At 42.6% G+C, this 16,713-nt stretch overlaps 1 protein-coding gene across 1 annotated transcript in view; it reads left to right on the plus strand.

Moving 5' to 3' along the window:
• cacna2d1a (calcium channel, voltage-dependent, alpha 2/delta subunit 1a) overlaps positions 1 to 16,713 on the plus strand; it is an 83,327-nt gene that overhangs the window by 25,161 nt on the left and 41,453 nt on the right. The window contains exons 4-6 of the mRNA XM_077006745.1: positions 5,513 to 5,572; positions 9,606 to 9,638; positions 10,248 to 10,347. Of these exons, the coding sequence (XP_076862860.1) occupies positions 5,513 to 5,572; positions 9,606 to 9,638; positions 10,248 to 10,347 (193 nt within the window). The remainder of the gene's footprint in view (positions 1 to 5,512; positions 5,573 to 9,605; positions 9,639 to 10,247; positions 10,348 to 16,713) is intronic.

Here is a 16,713-nt window from a genome sequence, read left to right on the forward strand (position 1 = left end):
CGTGTGCGTGTGTGTCTCTGTGTTGGGCTTTTACTCATTGATTTGTGGGATGCTCTGAGCTCATGGGATGCTGTTGCTCCTAGTAGAGACTTTAAAAGGTTTTGGCTTGCTACTGGCTCCACTTTATTCATCACTGACTCTTCTGCTACAAGTAGCCTCTCCATTCGGACCCTGTCATCTTGATTTAGCTGCCCAAGCTGCAAAACAAATTAATATCAAATGTTATAATTCACTATGAAGTATGTATGGAAAAAAGCATACCATTTAAAAGTGTAACAAATAAAAATATGAAATTAGTAAGTCTATGTTTTCCTGTATGGGACTGTCACAAATTAAATTTAATGTAATAGTGCTTCAGACATCCTCATCGCTCTGCATAGATCTCATTGGTTGCTATGACACTGGGTTGCTATGACACACTGGCTCCATAAACAGACACATTAAACGGACATTTCCTGTCTCGTACCAAAAAGAGCTCTAATGAAAACTTTTCACCAGTTAGCACCTTCTAATGATCTTCACCATACTACTTTGTTTTAATGTACAACTGAACAAAAAAGCCATTAGACAGAGAGAACGCGTGGTGGTTCAGTTTCATTCGCCTGGTGACGGGGTACGGTGGGGTAATTACACAGCTGCCCTCCCCCGCAGGCCCATTTCTGCGACGTCTGCATGCTCCTGTCTCTGGGACGTCACTATGCTGAGTGCTATAAGAGGTCATTAAGAGCTGGGACTACACTCCTTATTCCCTTGTCTGTCTGATACCAGTTCAGACGGGGAAGCCCTACCATTCACCAGGGAGGGAGGTATGTGACAAAAACAACCATCAAGGGGCTGAAGATTTGCGTACGTCTGTTTTATGTGACATTTTGTCCAGTTCCGATGTTCTATCCAAGAGCGGAAATTAGTTACTGAATATAGACTTGACTGTAATAGTCCAGCGGAGGCCAAGTGAGTTTAATAATAATGGAGTGTGTGATTCAGCATAGAACGAAGCTGAGAGGGGGAGTCTGGAATTGCAACCCCTAATGCACAAATTCTTCTGGTTTTCTTTTGATAAAACTAGCAATGCCCGTCTTGTACACATAAATTGCAGATCTACTAAAGGCTTTCTGCCTAACTGGAATATGTTTCTTCAAGTGATACTGTTAGCTCTATACTGTCATGAAGAAAGGAGTGAAACTCCAAACAAAACTCCAGTCACATCAGTGGCATGCAAATATCAAACAGAGGTCAAGGTTTAAATACTAACAGATTTAAGTTGTTCTTAAGGGTACAATCAAAGAATGTGAAAACATTAATGATATTTAAGAGCCTCGGGGGCATCACATGTGATGCAGATCTGTGCTGTCATGAAGGAGGACGTCTTTTAGCCTCTAGCCCAGAGATTAGATGTCGCTACAATTTTCTTTTGGTTGAGAATATGTATTTTGACTATGGTACTTCTATTTGTTTTTTGGGTTTTTTGTCTTAAAATAGGTAATTTACTGAGAAGTTAGTCATCACTTTACCCGTTTAAAAATGAAGCTTTTAAGATTTTTTTGTACTGCACAGTACATTAAGTGCAGGTCCTTTACCAGGGTTGCCAACTTTTCAAGATCGCTTGAAGTGAGATTTGAACCTGGAGGGGGTGGCGAGTGTAAACTAGATTTTTTTTCCGGCGTGAGAAATCGGAAGTGTGGCGTGAGATCGTGTGAAAACGGTCAAATGCGTGTGTCTCACGCTCAATGCGTGAGAGTTGCCAACCCTGCTTAAACACTGATTTTACCAGCATGCATAGTTTTTTCTTCAATTTTTACCAGTTCATTTAGATTTGTGATCAGTGTTTTCAACTGCAAGTAGCTGATGTTAAATGGTGTAATCGTGTCTAGTAGATGGTATCTATCTAGGTTAATAGTTTCTAGTTGATGGTCAGTAGCATTTATTTTTGTGAATTGAAGCAGAAGTTTCAGTATTAGCAAACTTAGCAATTTTAAATTTATTTATTTTACTTTTGCCAGACAGATTAACTTTTGCTGAATTAAGTGTAGGATTTTGTTCATGCACTTAGGTCATTATACAGTTTGTTTAATTCTGGCAAATAAAGTAAGACCTGGAGCCATTCTGGCTCAAAGCAAGGTGAATTGTGTTGACTTGCCAAGAAGCAATTGGAGCACTAGTGGGACCATCTTGGCTCAAAACAGGGCCTGCTCTCATTGGGTTGAGCTACCTGTTATCATGCCAAATAGAAGTGAAAAAATACATAAATACTGGCTCCCACCACCAAAAACAAATTGCATGGCAAGAAGATCTGCCACAATTAGCAAGAACACACTCTTACATGCCCTTTTGTGTATGTGTGTGCACATGCGTTTAGCTATTATAAAGGGCAATATGTCTCTGATGAAACAGGCGAAAAATAAATGCATCTTTAGATAAACAAAAACAACCAACATCTACCGTTGTAATAGAAAGCACAGACATAGCTCAAACACAATTGCCTCAGATTTATTTGAAGTTTCCAAAAAAGAAAACTGTTGGAAAATCTTTAGGTAACATTTACCTGGTATACACAAACTCTTGTTTCATCACAAAGTGCATCTAAGCTTGATCTGTCAGTAGTGGCGTTCGAAGCACAGACCACCACAGTGAAACACCGCACACTGATGCCAAGGCTTAAACACTAATGAGCTTATGCGTTAACAAACAGTTCTGATAATGGGCACGGACTCTGAGCCCCAGGGTCCTGGCTCAGGGGCCCGGCAATGTCCAAATGTGCGTGGAGCTTCCTGCCTGTCCTTTCTCACAGTAGTGGCTGAGATGGATGTGGAGTGACCTGACTAAGCAGGCCTGAGCAGGCAGCCATGTAAATGTGTTCATTATTGCAATGTACGTGCTGTTAGGATAACAGTGCAATTCAGTTTGTGTACACCTTCCAACGTGAATGTGTATAAACCCATGCGGGCCACCGGAGACTCCAGGTGGTTGTTTGGTTGAGTGAAACCATGTTCATACAGCTGGTGAGAGATACTGCATTTGTGATGTCAGTGCAAACACTGTCCTTAGTTGAACAAGAGAAAGAATAGAGAGAGTGAGAGTGCCTGAGAGATAGAGAGAGAGAGAGATGAAAGGATGAAAGAGAATGCCACTGACCAGACAGCCATGACTCATTATTCTTGACTTCATTATTAGCTACCAATTTCTCTGTCCTGCCTGTGTGTGTGTGTGTGCGTGTGTGTGTGTGTGTGTGTGTGTGTGTGTGTGTGTGTGTGTGTGTGTGTGTGTGTGTGTTATGTGCGAGCGTGCGTTTTATTTTTTTTTGCTCAGCTGTCAGCTTTTCTTTGTCTGCTCTGTCACACTCGCTGCATGGGTTCTATAGAGAGGCAGCTCGAGGCGCGTGGTCCTGCAGATGGACTGAGTTTGATAAGGTGGTGTGATGGGAGAACTCCTCTCCTCTCTGGACCGCACACATCACTGTGGTGCTCTGGTCTGGGTAACTATGCTTTGTTAAAAACACACACACACACCCCTCCCTCAAAACCTCGGCAGGAACAAAATATGTAGAAAGCATCATTGAATTTGAAATAACACAAAGAAAATATACCCTAACATTTTAATAATATTAATAAGTTAAGCTTATAGAAAGAGAGGAAAAAAAACATTTAAAATTTTTATTTGCCTTGAAATTCCCTAGAGAATTAAACTGCGCTAGGGAAGCTTTGATAGTGATGAGCTTCCTGCAGCGGGGCTTGTGCTGGGTGCATTCAATAGCATTAGCATTAGCATTGGCATCCTATGGTCAGCACGACTGAACCGAAAAACAAGAGAACACTCTTCAAAATGGCCTAAATGTGTAGCTAATGAGTGGCGGCGAACATAAGTTGTTATATCGTATATAGTAACTCATTGAATCATAGATGTGGATGAGAGGTAAATAAACTATATTTTTTTCTTTCGGCGTGAGATATCGCAAGTGTGGCGTGAGAGCGTGTAAAAACGGTCAAATGCGTGTGTCTCACGCTCAATGCTCAACCCTGCCACCACCCAATACATTATCTGAGTAGTGTGAGCAGGAGTTATTGGGGGGGACATGCCCCAGCCCCCTATACAACAACATTCAAAAGCTACACCTACGAGGTATCATCTGAAGTAGCTAGGATGTTTAGTGTCTGTAGTAGCTACGACCAACATTCTGTGAGTCTCTCTTGTCTCTGCCCTCTTGTGAGAGAGCTTGTACGGATGTCTGTTTTATGCTACCTGCAAGCTGTGCTGATCAATAGCTTGTATTACATCACCTTAAACATGAGTCACATCACTGTAGCAGCAGGAGTGTGCTCCACGACAACTAATTAGCCTAGTCCTTGCTAATGAGACATGGGGAAACGACAGGGTTGTTATAGCAACAGATGATCATGTTCACCGTGTGACTAGCTGAGCTGTTGTGGACCATGCTGGACACTAGACAATTGAGGGTGATTTTTGAGGGTGGAGAGTTTGTTAGCAGGCAGTGCATATTATGCAAAGTCATAGTGGTCTGTCATTGTCAGTTTCTCTGTTTTTTTGCATTGTGTGTGTGTGTGTGTGTGTGCATTTGCAACACATTTCTACCTATATCTTTTATCTTCTAGAGATGTCCAGTACATGGAAGTAAACCTGATAATATAATAGTTTCAATCGCCAGTGGTTGGCGCCAGAGCAAACTAGTAACTCATTGAATCATAGATGTGGATCAGAGGTAAATAAACTAGATTTTTTTCCCGGCGTGAGATATCGCAAGTGTGGCGTGAGAGCGTGTGAAGACAGTCAAATGCGTGTGTCTCACGCTCAATGCGTGAGAGTTGGCAACCCTGTGGCTGTGTCACTTTTCCATTGACAGCATTAATTAAAGGGCCTCTGGAGTCGATTTTGCTGATGGCATTACTGTACAACTGCTGCCCTGTCACCCCTACTGAAGGTCAACGGGGGAGTAATGTCACATGATCTCTGCCCTCCGCGCTGAGAGCCTCTGGGTTTTCGTCCTCGCTGCCACTGCCCGAGCCCCCACTGGAGGGGCAGCAGTCACGTCCCAGATGCGAGGAGCACTTCCCCCGTCAGCTCCTTCCCCTTCATCGCTCTGACGCACTCCCTCGCACTACACCACGTCTTCCACAGCTCTCCCAGACGCCGTAGGCTCACGGCCCCACCCTTTCCTTCTAATTTTCGACACCTTCGCTTCACAGAATGAGAAATGAGATATGGAATTTCCCTGGGGAAATTAGGCGTATGGTTTCTAGATTTGCCCCTGTTGCCATTAACTTAGTCATTAGAGCAGACGAGGGGCAAGGCCACATCGGATTAAATTTTAGTGTGATGTTACGTTACGGCAAGGCCAGCCCTCCTTCCGCGTGGAGCTGAACTGAATGCGTCTGGAGCTGAGGAGAGAAGCGTCTCGGCTGGAGCTGAGGAGAACACCCACCAGCCGGATGTGAAAGGTCCATGTGAACGTGTGCTGTGGAACAGTTTGTGATGCTTTCTTCTTCTCTTCTGTTTACAGAATCTGGTGACAGCTGCAGAAAAGCTTCAGGTGCGACATCAATGGAAAAATTATATGGAGGTAAACATGCGCACACACACACACACACACACACACACACACACACACATATATATATATATATATATATATATATATATATATATATATATATATATATATATATATATATATATATATAAGCATTGATTACTTGATTACGAAGTGTCATTTTAATCCAAGCTGTGATGTTCCCCTTTTTGTCCCTATTAAGTGAAATTACATGTCGATCTCCTGGAGATTACCAGCCCAGCTGCCTAACACACACACACACACACACACACACACACACACACACACACACACACACACACACACACACACACACACGCACACACACACGCACACACACACACACACACACACACACACACACACACACACACACACACACACACACACACCCCTGCCAATGAAAATGAGGTTCTTATATGGATTTGCAGATCATCAGTATACTCCTGTCTGGCAATGTAATCTTACCTTATTTATGGCCACTGTTTCACTGACATACCTCAAATTGGCGAATAGATTAGAGGCTAATCCGTCCTTATTAAAGTTTTTAGAGATATGTCCTGTCTTTTATGGATTTAACTATTAGGTGTTGTCTAAGCTCTTGCTTCAGTTTAATAGAGTTATTACTGATTTATGGGCAAGACTATGCACTTCAACATGAATCATGGCAGGACAGGCCCAGGGTTGATTCTCACAGACTGCACACTTACCTATTAAACATTACTTAGTTCATTCATGCATGGCTACTGTGTGTTCAACTGAACTGGGAGAGAGAGGATGTGTGAGGAAAAAAGAGAAAGCAGGACAGAGAGAGAGAGAAGGAGAGAGGGAGGGAGAGAGGGAAATGAATTGGTTCCAAGGTGTACTTTTGGCTTTTTGTGTGTGTGTGTGTGTGTGTGTGTGTGTGTGTGTGTGTGTGTGTGTGTGTGTGTGTGTGTGTGTGTGTGTGTGTGTGTGTGTGTGTGTGTGTGTGTGTGTGTGCGTGTGTGTGTGTGCGTGTGTGTGTGTGTGTGCGTGTGCACACGTGTGTGTGTGAGTGTGTGTGTGTGTGTGTGAGATTTGGAAACTTGTTTGATTACATCAGGATCCTTAATTAGACAGTACAATTCACTGTGCCCCAAAGATGTGGATAAGAGCACTCTGCATCTACAAACCGGATTCCAAAAAAGTTGGGACACTAAGCAAATTGTGAATAAAAACGGAATGCAATGATGTGGAGATGGCAAATGTCAATATTTTATTCATAATAGAACATAGATGACAGATCAAAAGTTTAAAAAGTTTAATCTGATAGTGCGGCACTATCTTTCTACACAACAATGGTGGAATTGGTGATCCTGACACTTTGAGAAGCTCTTTTTTATACCCAATCATGTTGTCAATTGACCTAAATAGTGTTAATTGGTCTTCTGGCTCTTCGTTATATGCTCAATTTCCGTTTTCCAGCCACTTATTGCTACTTGTCCCAACTTTTTTGGGATTTGTTGACATATTTTTTCCTTAACCATTATACATTCTCTCAGTTTAAACTTTTGATCTGTGATTTGTGTTTTATTCTGAATAAAATATTAGATGTTGGCACCTCCACATCATTGCATTCAGTTTTTATTCACAATTTGTTTTGTGTCCCAACTTTTTTGTAATCCGGTTTGTATAGCATTATAAGCAAGGACTGTTCTTTTTGGCTTGACTTGAATTGGCTTGCACTCAGAGCGATTTATACTGCATACAGTGTTTCTTTGAAATAGACTGAGAAGTGAGTTAAAGACAACCTTTAATGTGTGTGTGAGCAATCAACAGTCATTAGATAAATTGTTGGCTGAAAGGATTAGGGCTGAGGTGTGCTGATGTGTGTGAACCACGAGGACATGACCAGCTGTGTGACATCATCAAGCCTTCACATTCAGCAGTACTGCTGGTGGAACATCTCATCCAGGACGCTCTCATTCAGAATTAAGGCAGAATACTCTCTGATCGATATCTGACTGACATTTTCCAGAACTTCCCAGAGAAAGTGTTGCAGTTCTTTTCTCTGGTGAATGTCAAACAAGGAAAAATGAAAAACAAGATGAATTCCTTAAAACACTGTTAAAGGTTTTTACATCAGAAAATGCAATATGCTTTGACATGCATTTTGAAATCTTTCTTAGGAAATCAATTATGAACCAACTCTGAAACTTTTTTTCTAGATCCATTTAAAACTACACTAATCAAGCTATTGTTTAGAGAGTTTAGTTCAGGGAAGGGTTGGTGTGTCTGGACACAGCTCAGCACAGCCTCAGTGTCTGTGGCAAAATTCTCAATTTCAAACACAACTCTGTGATCCTGTGCACTGATCTCACTGCCTTGAGTAATTTGTGTGTGTGTGTGAGAAAGATAGAGAGAGGAGAAAGAGAGGATAGAGAGGGAGAGTTTAGGCACTACATGAAATTACACGTGACCTGGAAACAGTTAGTTCATCATATCCTGTCACATGTATACACATGGACCGCTGGCTTGAAAGCTCAGTTCACTGCGGGAGCTCGGCTGCCGTGTGAGTCTGCCTGTCAGGCAGCTTGCTGAGAGGGCACTTTCACTCTCCTCTAAGTCTTCCTAAGTACTGCACTTTCTGCCTGTGGGGTCACGTGAGATCACACATCCTATACTGGCCTTTATCCAGGAACTTGCAGCCTAAGAGTCCCATTATGTTCTAGCAGACAGCAGCTTTATTAGAGACCTGACACTCAGAGTTGCCAACCTCACACCATTAATCTCTCTCTCTTTCTCTCTCTCTCTGTATTTCTCTCTCTCTCTCTCTGACACACACATGCACATTTAAATATTTCATTAACAACAGGCATGTACCCAGAGGACCTCTGGTTAACTTGGAGAGAGTGACTGAAGCTGTCCTTCTCATTTTCATTACACTTAGTTTGTATAAATCACACAAATGACAGGCCCGTGCTGTATGTGCCAGGCCATTTTGTTCCTCAATGATTATAATGTTTCTGCAAAGTGTTCCTGACAGACTAAAAGTGCTTTGTACAAAAGCTGCATTCCTCTTCTTTTTAACTGCGATGGCAAAATACTTTTCTGTTACAGAGGATAAAGGTTTTATTTTAGATGGGGTGGAAATGTATAGTTAAATGTATATAATGCATATATCGCAACATGTGTAGGAAATAAAAATTTGGTGTATGGGTGTGTTGTGTGTTGGCAATGTGGTTGGATGACTTTCACATTAAATACCCATATAAAGTAGGCTGTAAATGTATGCCCCCCCCATTAAGATCATCATTCTTCCCATTGCAACCATCCACAGATCAGAGCAAATGCTTTTATACACATTACATGTTTATGGAATAGTTCTGACTGGACGCACTAATTTACCACTGGCCTCACGTTCTGAGCCAAGAGATTTAACTGTGAGTGAGTCATTACATTACTCAGGGTAACAATCAGGCAGATTCTCATTTGAATCAGTCAGTACACCATTCATGATTGCTCACACACACACACACACACACACACACACACACCCACACACCTCAGGTAACCAACATTTTGGGACCTGTGATTACAGAGCATGTGAAGCATGCACGAATCACTTTTCACCGTGCACACTTTGATCAATACACTCCCGTGTGTTTGCGTGTGTAGGCATACAGTAGGCCACATGAGGCCCATAGCGTGTGTGCAGGAGTGTGTCATACGCACAGCCCACACCACCAGCCACCACAGATGTTCTACATCAGGCTGGTGTTGTGGCCACTGTCTCATCTGATGGTACAGATGGCGCTAACCACAGATTCACTCCAGTGTCTCTAGAGCAACCATACATCACAGAGAGAGCGGCCCTGTTACAGTCAGCTTTGACAGGGTGTAGAGTTGCTCTGGAGGAGAGTAACACTCACTCAGGAGCTGTTCACACAGAGCACGTTGCGCTATACAGCACAACCGTGTCCATGTACACAGGCACAACTGCTTACTTAACAAAAAAAGTCAATGGAGTCACAATTTTATGGCCCAAAATAATATATGGTCGTTTTGTTTTGTCTTACAGAAGGAAGTTGTAGAGTATTATAATGCAAAAGAGGTAAGTACCACCATGTATTTTCTGTTCTCAGAGTACTGGCTAGCGCAGTATTATAGTACCTCATATCAGCAACAATAGTAACATTTAGCAGCTGTGCTATTGAAACACTCATCTTGCACCCACACTCACTGACCACTTTATTAGGTGCACTAATAAAACACAAACAAGACAAGCAGGGTACAAAACTGACGCACACAATTAGCATGTTGGACTATGAGATGCCACACCCACAGGAAGTACATATATAGACACAGACATCATCTACATACGCCCAAAGTGAGGGGTCCGGGGGCTGTATCGTGACACTTACTAGGTACACTCTTACCTGTACAGTTTCTGAGTTTACAGAGACTGCAGGGAGATCTGGTCGCACATGCAGGGTATTAGAAACCATGTACCCTGTTCATCACTGGTCAGCTTCAGACAACAGGGGCTCTGCTGAATGGATTCTGTTTAAATGGTCATGCCATACTACCAGTGTTGCACTGGACTGAGTATGTCAGGAATAGGAGTGTTCAACAGTGTCGGCAGTGGTTTTGTGTGTGTGTGTGTGTGTGTGTGCACGCGCGTGTGCGCGCGTCAGTTAACTAATGCTGTTCTTATTCCCAGCACAACCTCACACTGTATTTTAAAGAGGACCCAGTGTTTAAGCGGCTGGTATCATACAACTCCTCGGCAGTTCATATCCCAACTGATATCTTCGAGGGCTGTAAGTTTGCGTGCGCACACACACACACACACACACACACACACACACAATATGCACAAAACACAAACAGGATGCTCTCTCACACCAACACTCACTCACTCACGAATCAGACCCAAACCCAAATCAGACTTAAATTGCAACTCAGAAGCACGGTATTGGAATGCCTCTGCCTTGCTTCCACCCTGCCTCCACCCTGCCTCCACCCTGCCTCCACCCTGCCTTTCTGGGCTACATCCTCTCACTGCATCACCCTGTGTCACGTGTGGATAGTCAAAGGCCCCATGAAAGCCAGCAGACTAAATTTAGAGCACGGCCCAGCTCCGGCAGCTCCGGTCTGGCCTCTGGCGACTGCTCCACCGTTCAGCCCTCTTTGTGCCTAGGACACTCAAGTCTGGGAGGACATGTTGTGGCCTGTGAATAGTGATACATGTGTCCTTCTAAACCACCTATGAGTTCTGGCTGGTTCATGTAAAGCATGTCTTACAGTTCCACGTGTTGTAAATTCTCTCCTTTTTTAGCTCTTTGAGTGCACTTCAGCTGGAGTATGTCAGGTCTGATTACTGAAGAGTTTCTTTGTCTTTTGGTCATTGGGCTATTTTCACTCTCTCACTCGCTAGAAATGGGCAATGGTGGATACAGATGATGCAGGTTCTACATTAAATATGAATATTGTCTTCATTATTAAATTACACTGAAATGAATAATGGGGTTTTGGAGCTCCATATGTAACCATTCAAACACCTTTAGCATTTAGATCAGTCTTTCAGTATAGTAGAGACCCTCTGTGATTCTCCTTTAGAGAACCTCACTCAAGCTTTAAAAGAAACAGCAGCTAATGGTGCTGACATATTCTGCAGTGCAGTGGACCGCGCGAGTAGGGCCCACTGGAATCGTCCCCCAGCCTGTTGTGCCATGTGTGTGCCCAAGTTTGTCTGCATCACTGGGCTTCTAAAGCTGATTATACTGTGCCTGGGGGTGGAGTCACTTTGCAATTGATCATACGAGAGGCGCACAACCTGTAAATCAGAAGCTGTTTTGGCCTGACTTTAGGCATGCTTGTGTGTGTGTGTGTGTGTGTGTGTGTGTGTGTGTGTGTGTGTGTGTGTGTGTGTGTGTGTGTGTGTGTGTGAGAGAGAGAGAGAGAGAGAGAGAGAGAGAGAGAGAGAGAGAGAGAGAGAGAGAGAGAGAGAGAGACCACGCTGTAGGTGAGAGGTGATCAGTGTCCCACTCCCATTTCCCACTTGTGTCTGTTTTTGGAGTGATTTTGAACAGCAGAGTGACTGGTGTTAAACGCCTGGCTAACTGCACACCACCTTATGGTGATAGTGAATCTCAGGGCAAGGATCATCTTCTTGCATGTCTATTCTCAGTTATGTCAGGTTTATAAACAACGGGGACAAATCTGCCTAGGAGAAAGTCAAACAGCTGATGTCTTGGTGCAGTCCCAGTTCCCTGGTTCCCAACATCCTTATGGCTGTAGAGACGGTTGTAGATTTTAGATGAATTGCCCTTTTCGACTTCTTCACAACATAAACTCTGGCTGTGGAATTAGTGTCAATCAATACTCAGTTGCTCATAATACTAACTACTAATTACTAATAATACTAATAATTACTGTCACTGGAGTCGCTCAAGTTCTGGGATGCTACAGAGCTGTGGTGGGAGGGGACACATAGAGTCCATTGGCATAGTGTTCATACTGAGACAGCTGTAGAAATTCCCACTGCGCCGGGCTCTGGTGATCCTCTTCTACACTGCAACAGTCAAGTCCATAAGCACTTTGGCTCCTCACCTGGCAGGAAATAGCCGGCACATAACCAGGACTGATCTGGATGTGACTCGCCAAGAGGACACATGACACAGAGTCACGAAGCGTGCTGCCAGAGCCATAGCCCACCCTCCTCACATCCAGACACCACCTGACCTAACCAGTCCCAGCAGGCAGGAGTCAGGGCCATCACACACAGCACAATGAGTGTGGCTGTCATCAATCACAGTGTATATGCTGCACTTCTGCCTATAGCCGATTAGCCTCCGTGATTCTGATGATGTCTACTTATGGTCCCAGGCTGTCATATGTAGACACAGAGCTTTGAGACAAGTGCATATGTTTGCTCATTTGTCATTAGAAACACACAGTATCTCAAAGGCAACTGAGAGCAGTGTGACCTTAAAGCGCTCAGTGATGATGAACACGGGGGGACAGGGCTTTGAATGATTCACATCTGTCTCTCTCACCATGTCTCTCTCCATGTTGCTCTCTCTCCATGTCTGTTTCTGTCACTCTCTCTCTCTGTTTCTGTCTCTCTGTATCTGTCACTCTCCCTTTTATTCTAAGCCAGGCTCTGACTGTCGTCTTCTTTGTCCTCTTGCTCATGCTAAAGGTGGCTCAGTTCCTCCTGAGCTTTGTTCTCTTCGCCCCAGCTAGCTCCATGAGGACTAGGATGGAGCAGGCACGTGGCTTCTTGTACTTTTGTCTGGACAGGGACTGAGAAAGCATTGTAGATGCATGACTGCATTTGTGTGAAAGGGAGAGAGAAGGGGAGCATGAACAGGATTGTATTTGAGTCTGTGTTGTGTTTAACAGTCCTGGGGGAACCATTTACTGGTCTTGACTCTTAAGTGTAAATGGAGGAAGAGTGGGGGGCAGTTTTGGTCTCTCTGGTGAAGCATGTCTTTCACTCTCTTTGCTTTTTTATTGTGAAAGATAAGTCTGCTTTTCCTCTAACATACCACAGCCACACATGAATAGCTCTTAAAGAATGTAAATATCTAACAGCCCTTGACTGATGCATAATGCTAACAATGAATATATATACTACTATGAAATAAAATAAAGTGTTTTGAATATTAATATTTGGCATGGAAATATAGTCTATATTTTATAATTACTAAAACATATTTCAGCAAGGGCAAAATGTATATATTTTTTATATGCAATCTCTATGAAATACATTTGCTTTAAATTATCATCTAGTGTCCTCAAGACCAGAAGTAATGGAGAGCTAGATTCAGACCAGGGCAGACTCATGAATGAAAACTGAATTTTAAAATGATTTTAAAATGACCAGCTTTGACTTTTCTACATGACTAACAAACTGAAACAGAATCCAGGTAAAGTAATGCCTAGCTCTAAATATGACGTTTCTCATACAATATGAAACAGTATTCTTAGTACTGCTGACAGTATGGGGATGATACAGTATATTAGTACTGCTGACAGAATGGGGATGATATATTAGTACTTCTGACAGTATGGGGATGATATATTAGTACTGCTGAAAGTAAGGGGATGGTATTTTAGTACTGCTGACAGAATGGGGATGTTATATTTGTACTGCTGACAGTATTGGGTTATATTAGTACTGCTGGCAGTATGGAGTTATATTAGTACAGCTGACAGTATGAGGATGATATATTAGTACAGCTGACAGTATGAGGATGATATATTAGTACTGCTGACAGTATGGGGATGTTAGTACTGCTGACAGTATGGGGATGTTATATTAATACTGCTGGCAGTATGGAGTTATATTAGTACTGCTGGCAGTATGGAGTTATATTAGTACTGGTGACAGTGTGGGGATATTAGTACTGCTGACAGTATATGGTTATGTTAATACTGCTGACAGTATGGGGTTATATTAGTACTGCTGACAATATGGGGATGCTATATTAGTACCACTCATAGTATGAGGCTATATTAGTACTGCTGACAGTATGGGGTTATATTAGTACTGCTGACATTATGGGGATGTTATATTAGTACCTCTTATAGTATGAGGTTCTATGAGTACTGCTGACAGTATGGGGTTATATGAGTACTGCTGACAGTATGAGGTTATATTAGTACTGCTGACAGTATGGGATTGTATTAGTTCTGTTGACAGTATGGAGTTAGATTGGTATTGCTGACAGAATGGAGTTATATTAGCAACTAAACCTGGACCAGATGTTCAGTTTCAATAATGACTCTTGGTTCAGTACCTCTGGCCAGTTCACTACCACTTCAGCTAGCAGAGTGGCTGTAACACATCTAATGTTGTGCTTCATGCAGATATTCAATAATTAGTATTTTATTTTTCTGTTGAATGTTTGGTGTTTGTGGTCAGCCTTTTCTTACAATATCCACTTTTTTGTTGAATGACCATCTTGAAAATGGTGTTGTTAGCATCTTTTCTGCTTGGAAAACCTCACGGAAGTGCTGGCTAGGAGCTAGCTAAAAGCTCACGAGGCACTAAGAACTGACGTACAGGACCAGGGAGAATACCCTGAGCACATTGGAGCACGCACCCACAATTCTAATTCGAAATATAATTGGTTGATTATACCACAGTTAGTTCCGACCCTACAATGTGATTGGCTGAGAGGCGATCTAGGAGTGCCAATATTACATGTTATAGCACTGTAACTGAAGCTCTCCATGTATTACTCCGCCACATACAGGTAACCTAGCAACGAAGCAGTGTTTACAAGCCAAACAGCGCAACTACAAACAAGCAGCAACATTATCAAAATGAATTACAAGGAGTTCGTTAAATCTATTGGCGTCGAAAGCATTTGTTTCGACCTGAAACTGGAGGATGAAGCTATAAATGACCAGCCTGATTCCTCCAATGAGCCAAGGTTTGTCACGCTTACAAACAATGATTTGGATGAGCTGGAAATGCAGAGAAACGTTGTTAATACCGTAAAACAAACGTCCTGGGCTCTTAATGTATTTACATCCTGGTTAAAGAGCAACGACATTGCAGTCGATTTTAGTATTATCAACAAAAATTAAATGAATCAGCTTTTACGACGTTTTTATGGATCCGTCAGAAACGTGAAGGGAGAGTTATATGGCATCAGCAGCTTCGTTGGTTTAAGAGCTGGACTGAACAGATACCTGAACGAACCTCCAGTCGTGGATGGTCAATAATTGTTGTACTTTATTTTTAATAAATACAACTTTATCAACAGTTGTTTTTGTGTATATTTACCGCTATAATATTTATCGGGTAAGGCTGTTCCAGTGTTGTGTAAGTTTAGCAGCGAGCCATTGAATGGAACTATTTTAACTGGCGGAGCATTTTTAACCAAACAGATCGTATTTTCTCGTCCTCTTTAACTCAAAATCTTTCAATAAACAGCGATAATTGAACTGTGGTATAATCGCAATAATACATTTTATTGCTTCATTAAACTACCAATCCATAATAAATAAAATTTATCAAGATCAATGGACCTTCAGAGAAGGTCTTTAAGGCCCTGAGTGTTCGCCACTGCCAAAATGACTGCAGAGTTGCCTGTTCTATGTCATGTTTCGCCAAAACCCTAGATGTCAAGGACTTTCAGATTTAGACTGCGGAGGCGTGATAACTCAGATCTAAAGGGGTGCCTGAGTCCAGCCAGCATCCAGACTTCTCTGTGTCTCCAGACCTAATATACCTGCTAATGAAGTGCTGGGTTGAACCAAGTGCATCTGAACAGGGAATCAGCAAATTGTGCTCTAGGACATCATTGCTCCAGGAAGAGGTGTGGGCTCATGCGCATTCGCTCACACTTGCTCCACCCACAACTGTGTTTCTTTACATTCCCTTGCTGACTTTAAGAAATAACAAATAGACTGGCAGAATTACATTCGCAGAATAAACCTGCTCCAGCTTGTGTACAGCATTTAGGAGCAGAGAAGCCTTGTGGACCTTCACACTGGATTTAGCTGGGTGGCCAGTGGAAAGTGGAAAGAGTTAAATAATTCTAGAATAATGAGAAAATGGTGAAAAAGTAAATGAGTGAAATGATTTAAAAAAAAGAATGTGAGGGTTGGTTGGTTGAGTTACTGCTTGAGAAATCTGTTGTCCGGTGAGACGGATTGGCATCTACCAATCTGCAATGATCTTGTAATTTAGCTGAGTGGAATTCTGTGCTTCCATCGCCACGGCAACTGTTTCCACAGCAGCGTCAGGCTCATGTTTGTATGCATGTGTGCAGTGTGCATGTGTATGTGCATGTGTGTGAGAGAGTTCATGGTTCCCCAGTTACTTGTTACATATCACACATTACACCCTTGGAACAGTAGTTCAAACATGTCCGATATAAGAGATATACACTCACCGGCCACTTTATTAGGTACACCTGTCCAACCCCAAATGTCGAATCAGCCAATCACATGGCAGTAACTCAATGCATTTAGGCATGTAGACATGGCAATCTGCTGCAGTTCAAACCGAGCATCAGAATGGGGAAGAAAGGTGATTTAAGTGACTTTAAACATGGCATGGTTGTTGGGGCCAGATGGGCTGGTCTGAGTATTTCAGAAACTGCTAATCTACTGGGATTTTCACACACAACCATCTCTAGGGTTTACATATAAAAGTCTGAAAA

Source organism: Brachyhypopomus gauderio, chromosome 5 (assembly GCF_052324685.1).
Source record: "Brachyhypopomus gauderio isolate BG-103 chromosome 5, BGAUD_0.2, whole genome shotgun sequence".
In the NCBI taxonomy this organism is placed as follows: Eukaryota; Metazoa; Chordata; class Actinopteri; order Gymnotiformes; family Hypopomidae; genus Brachyhypopomus; species Brachyhypopomus gauderio.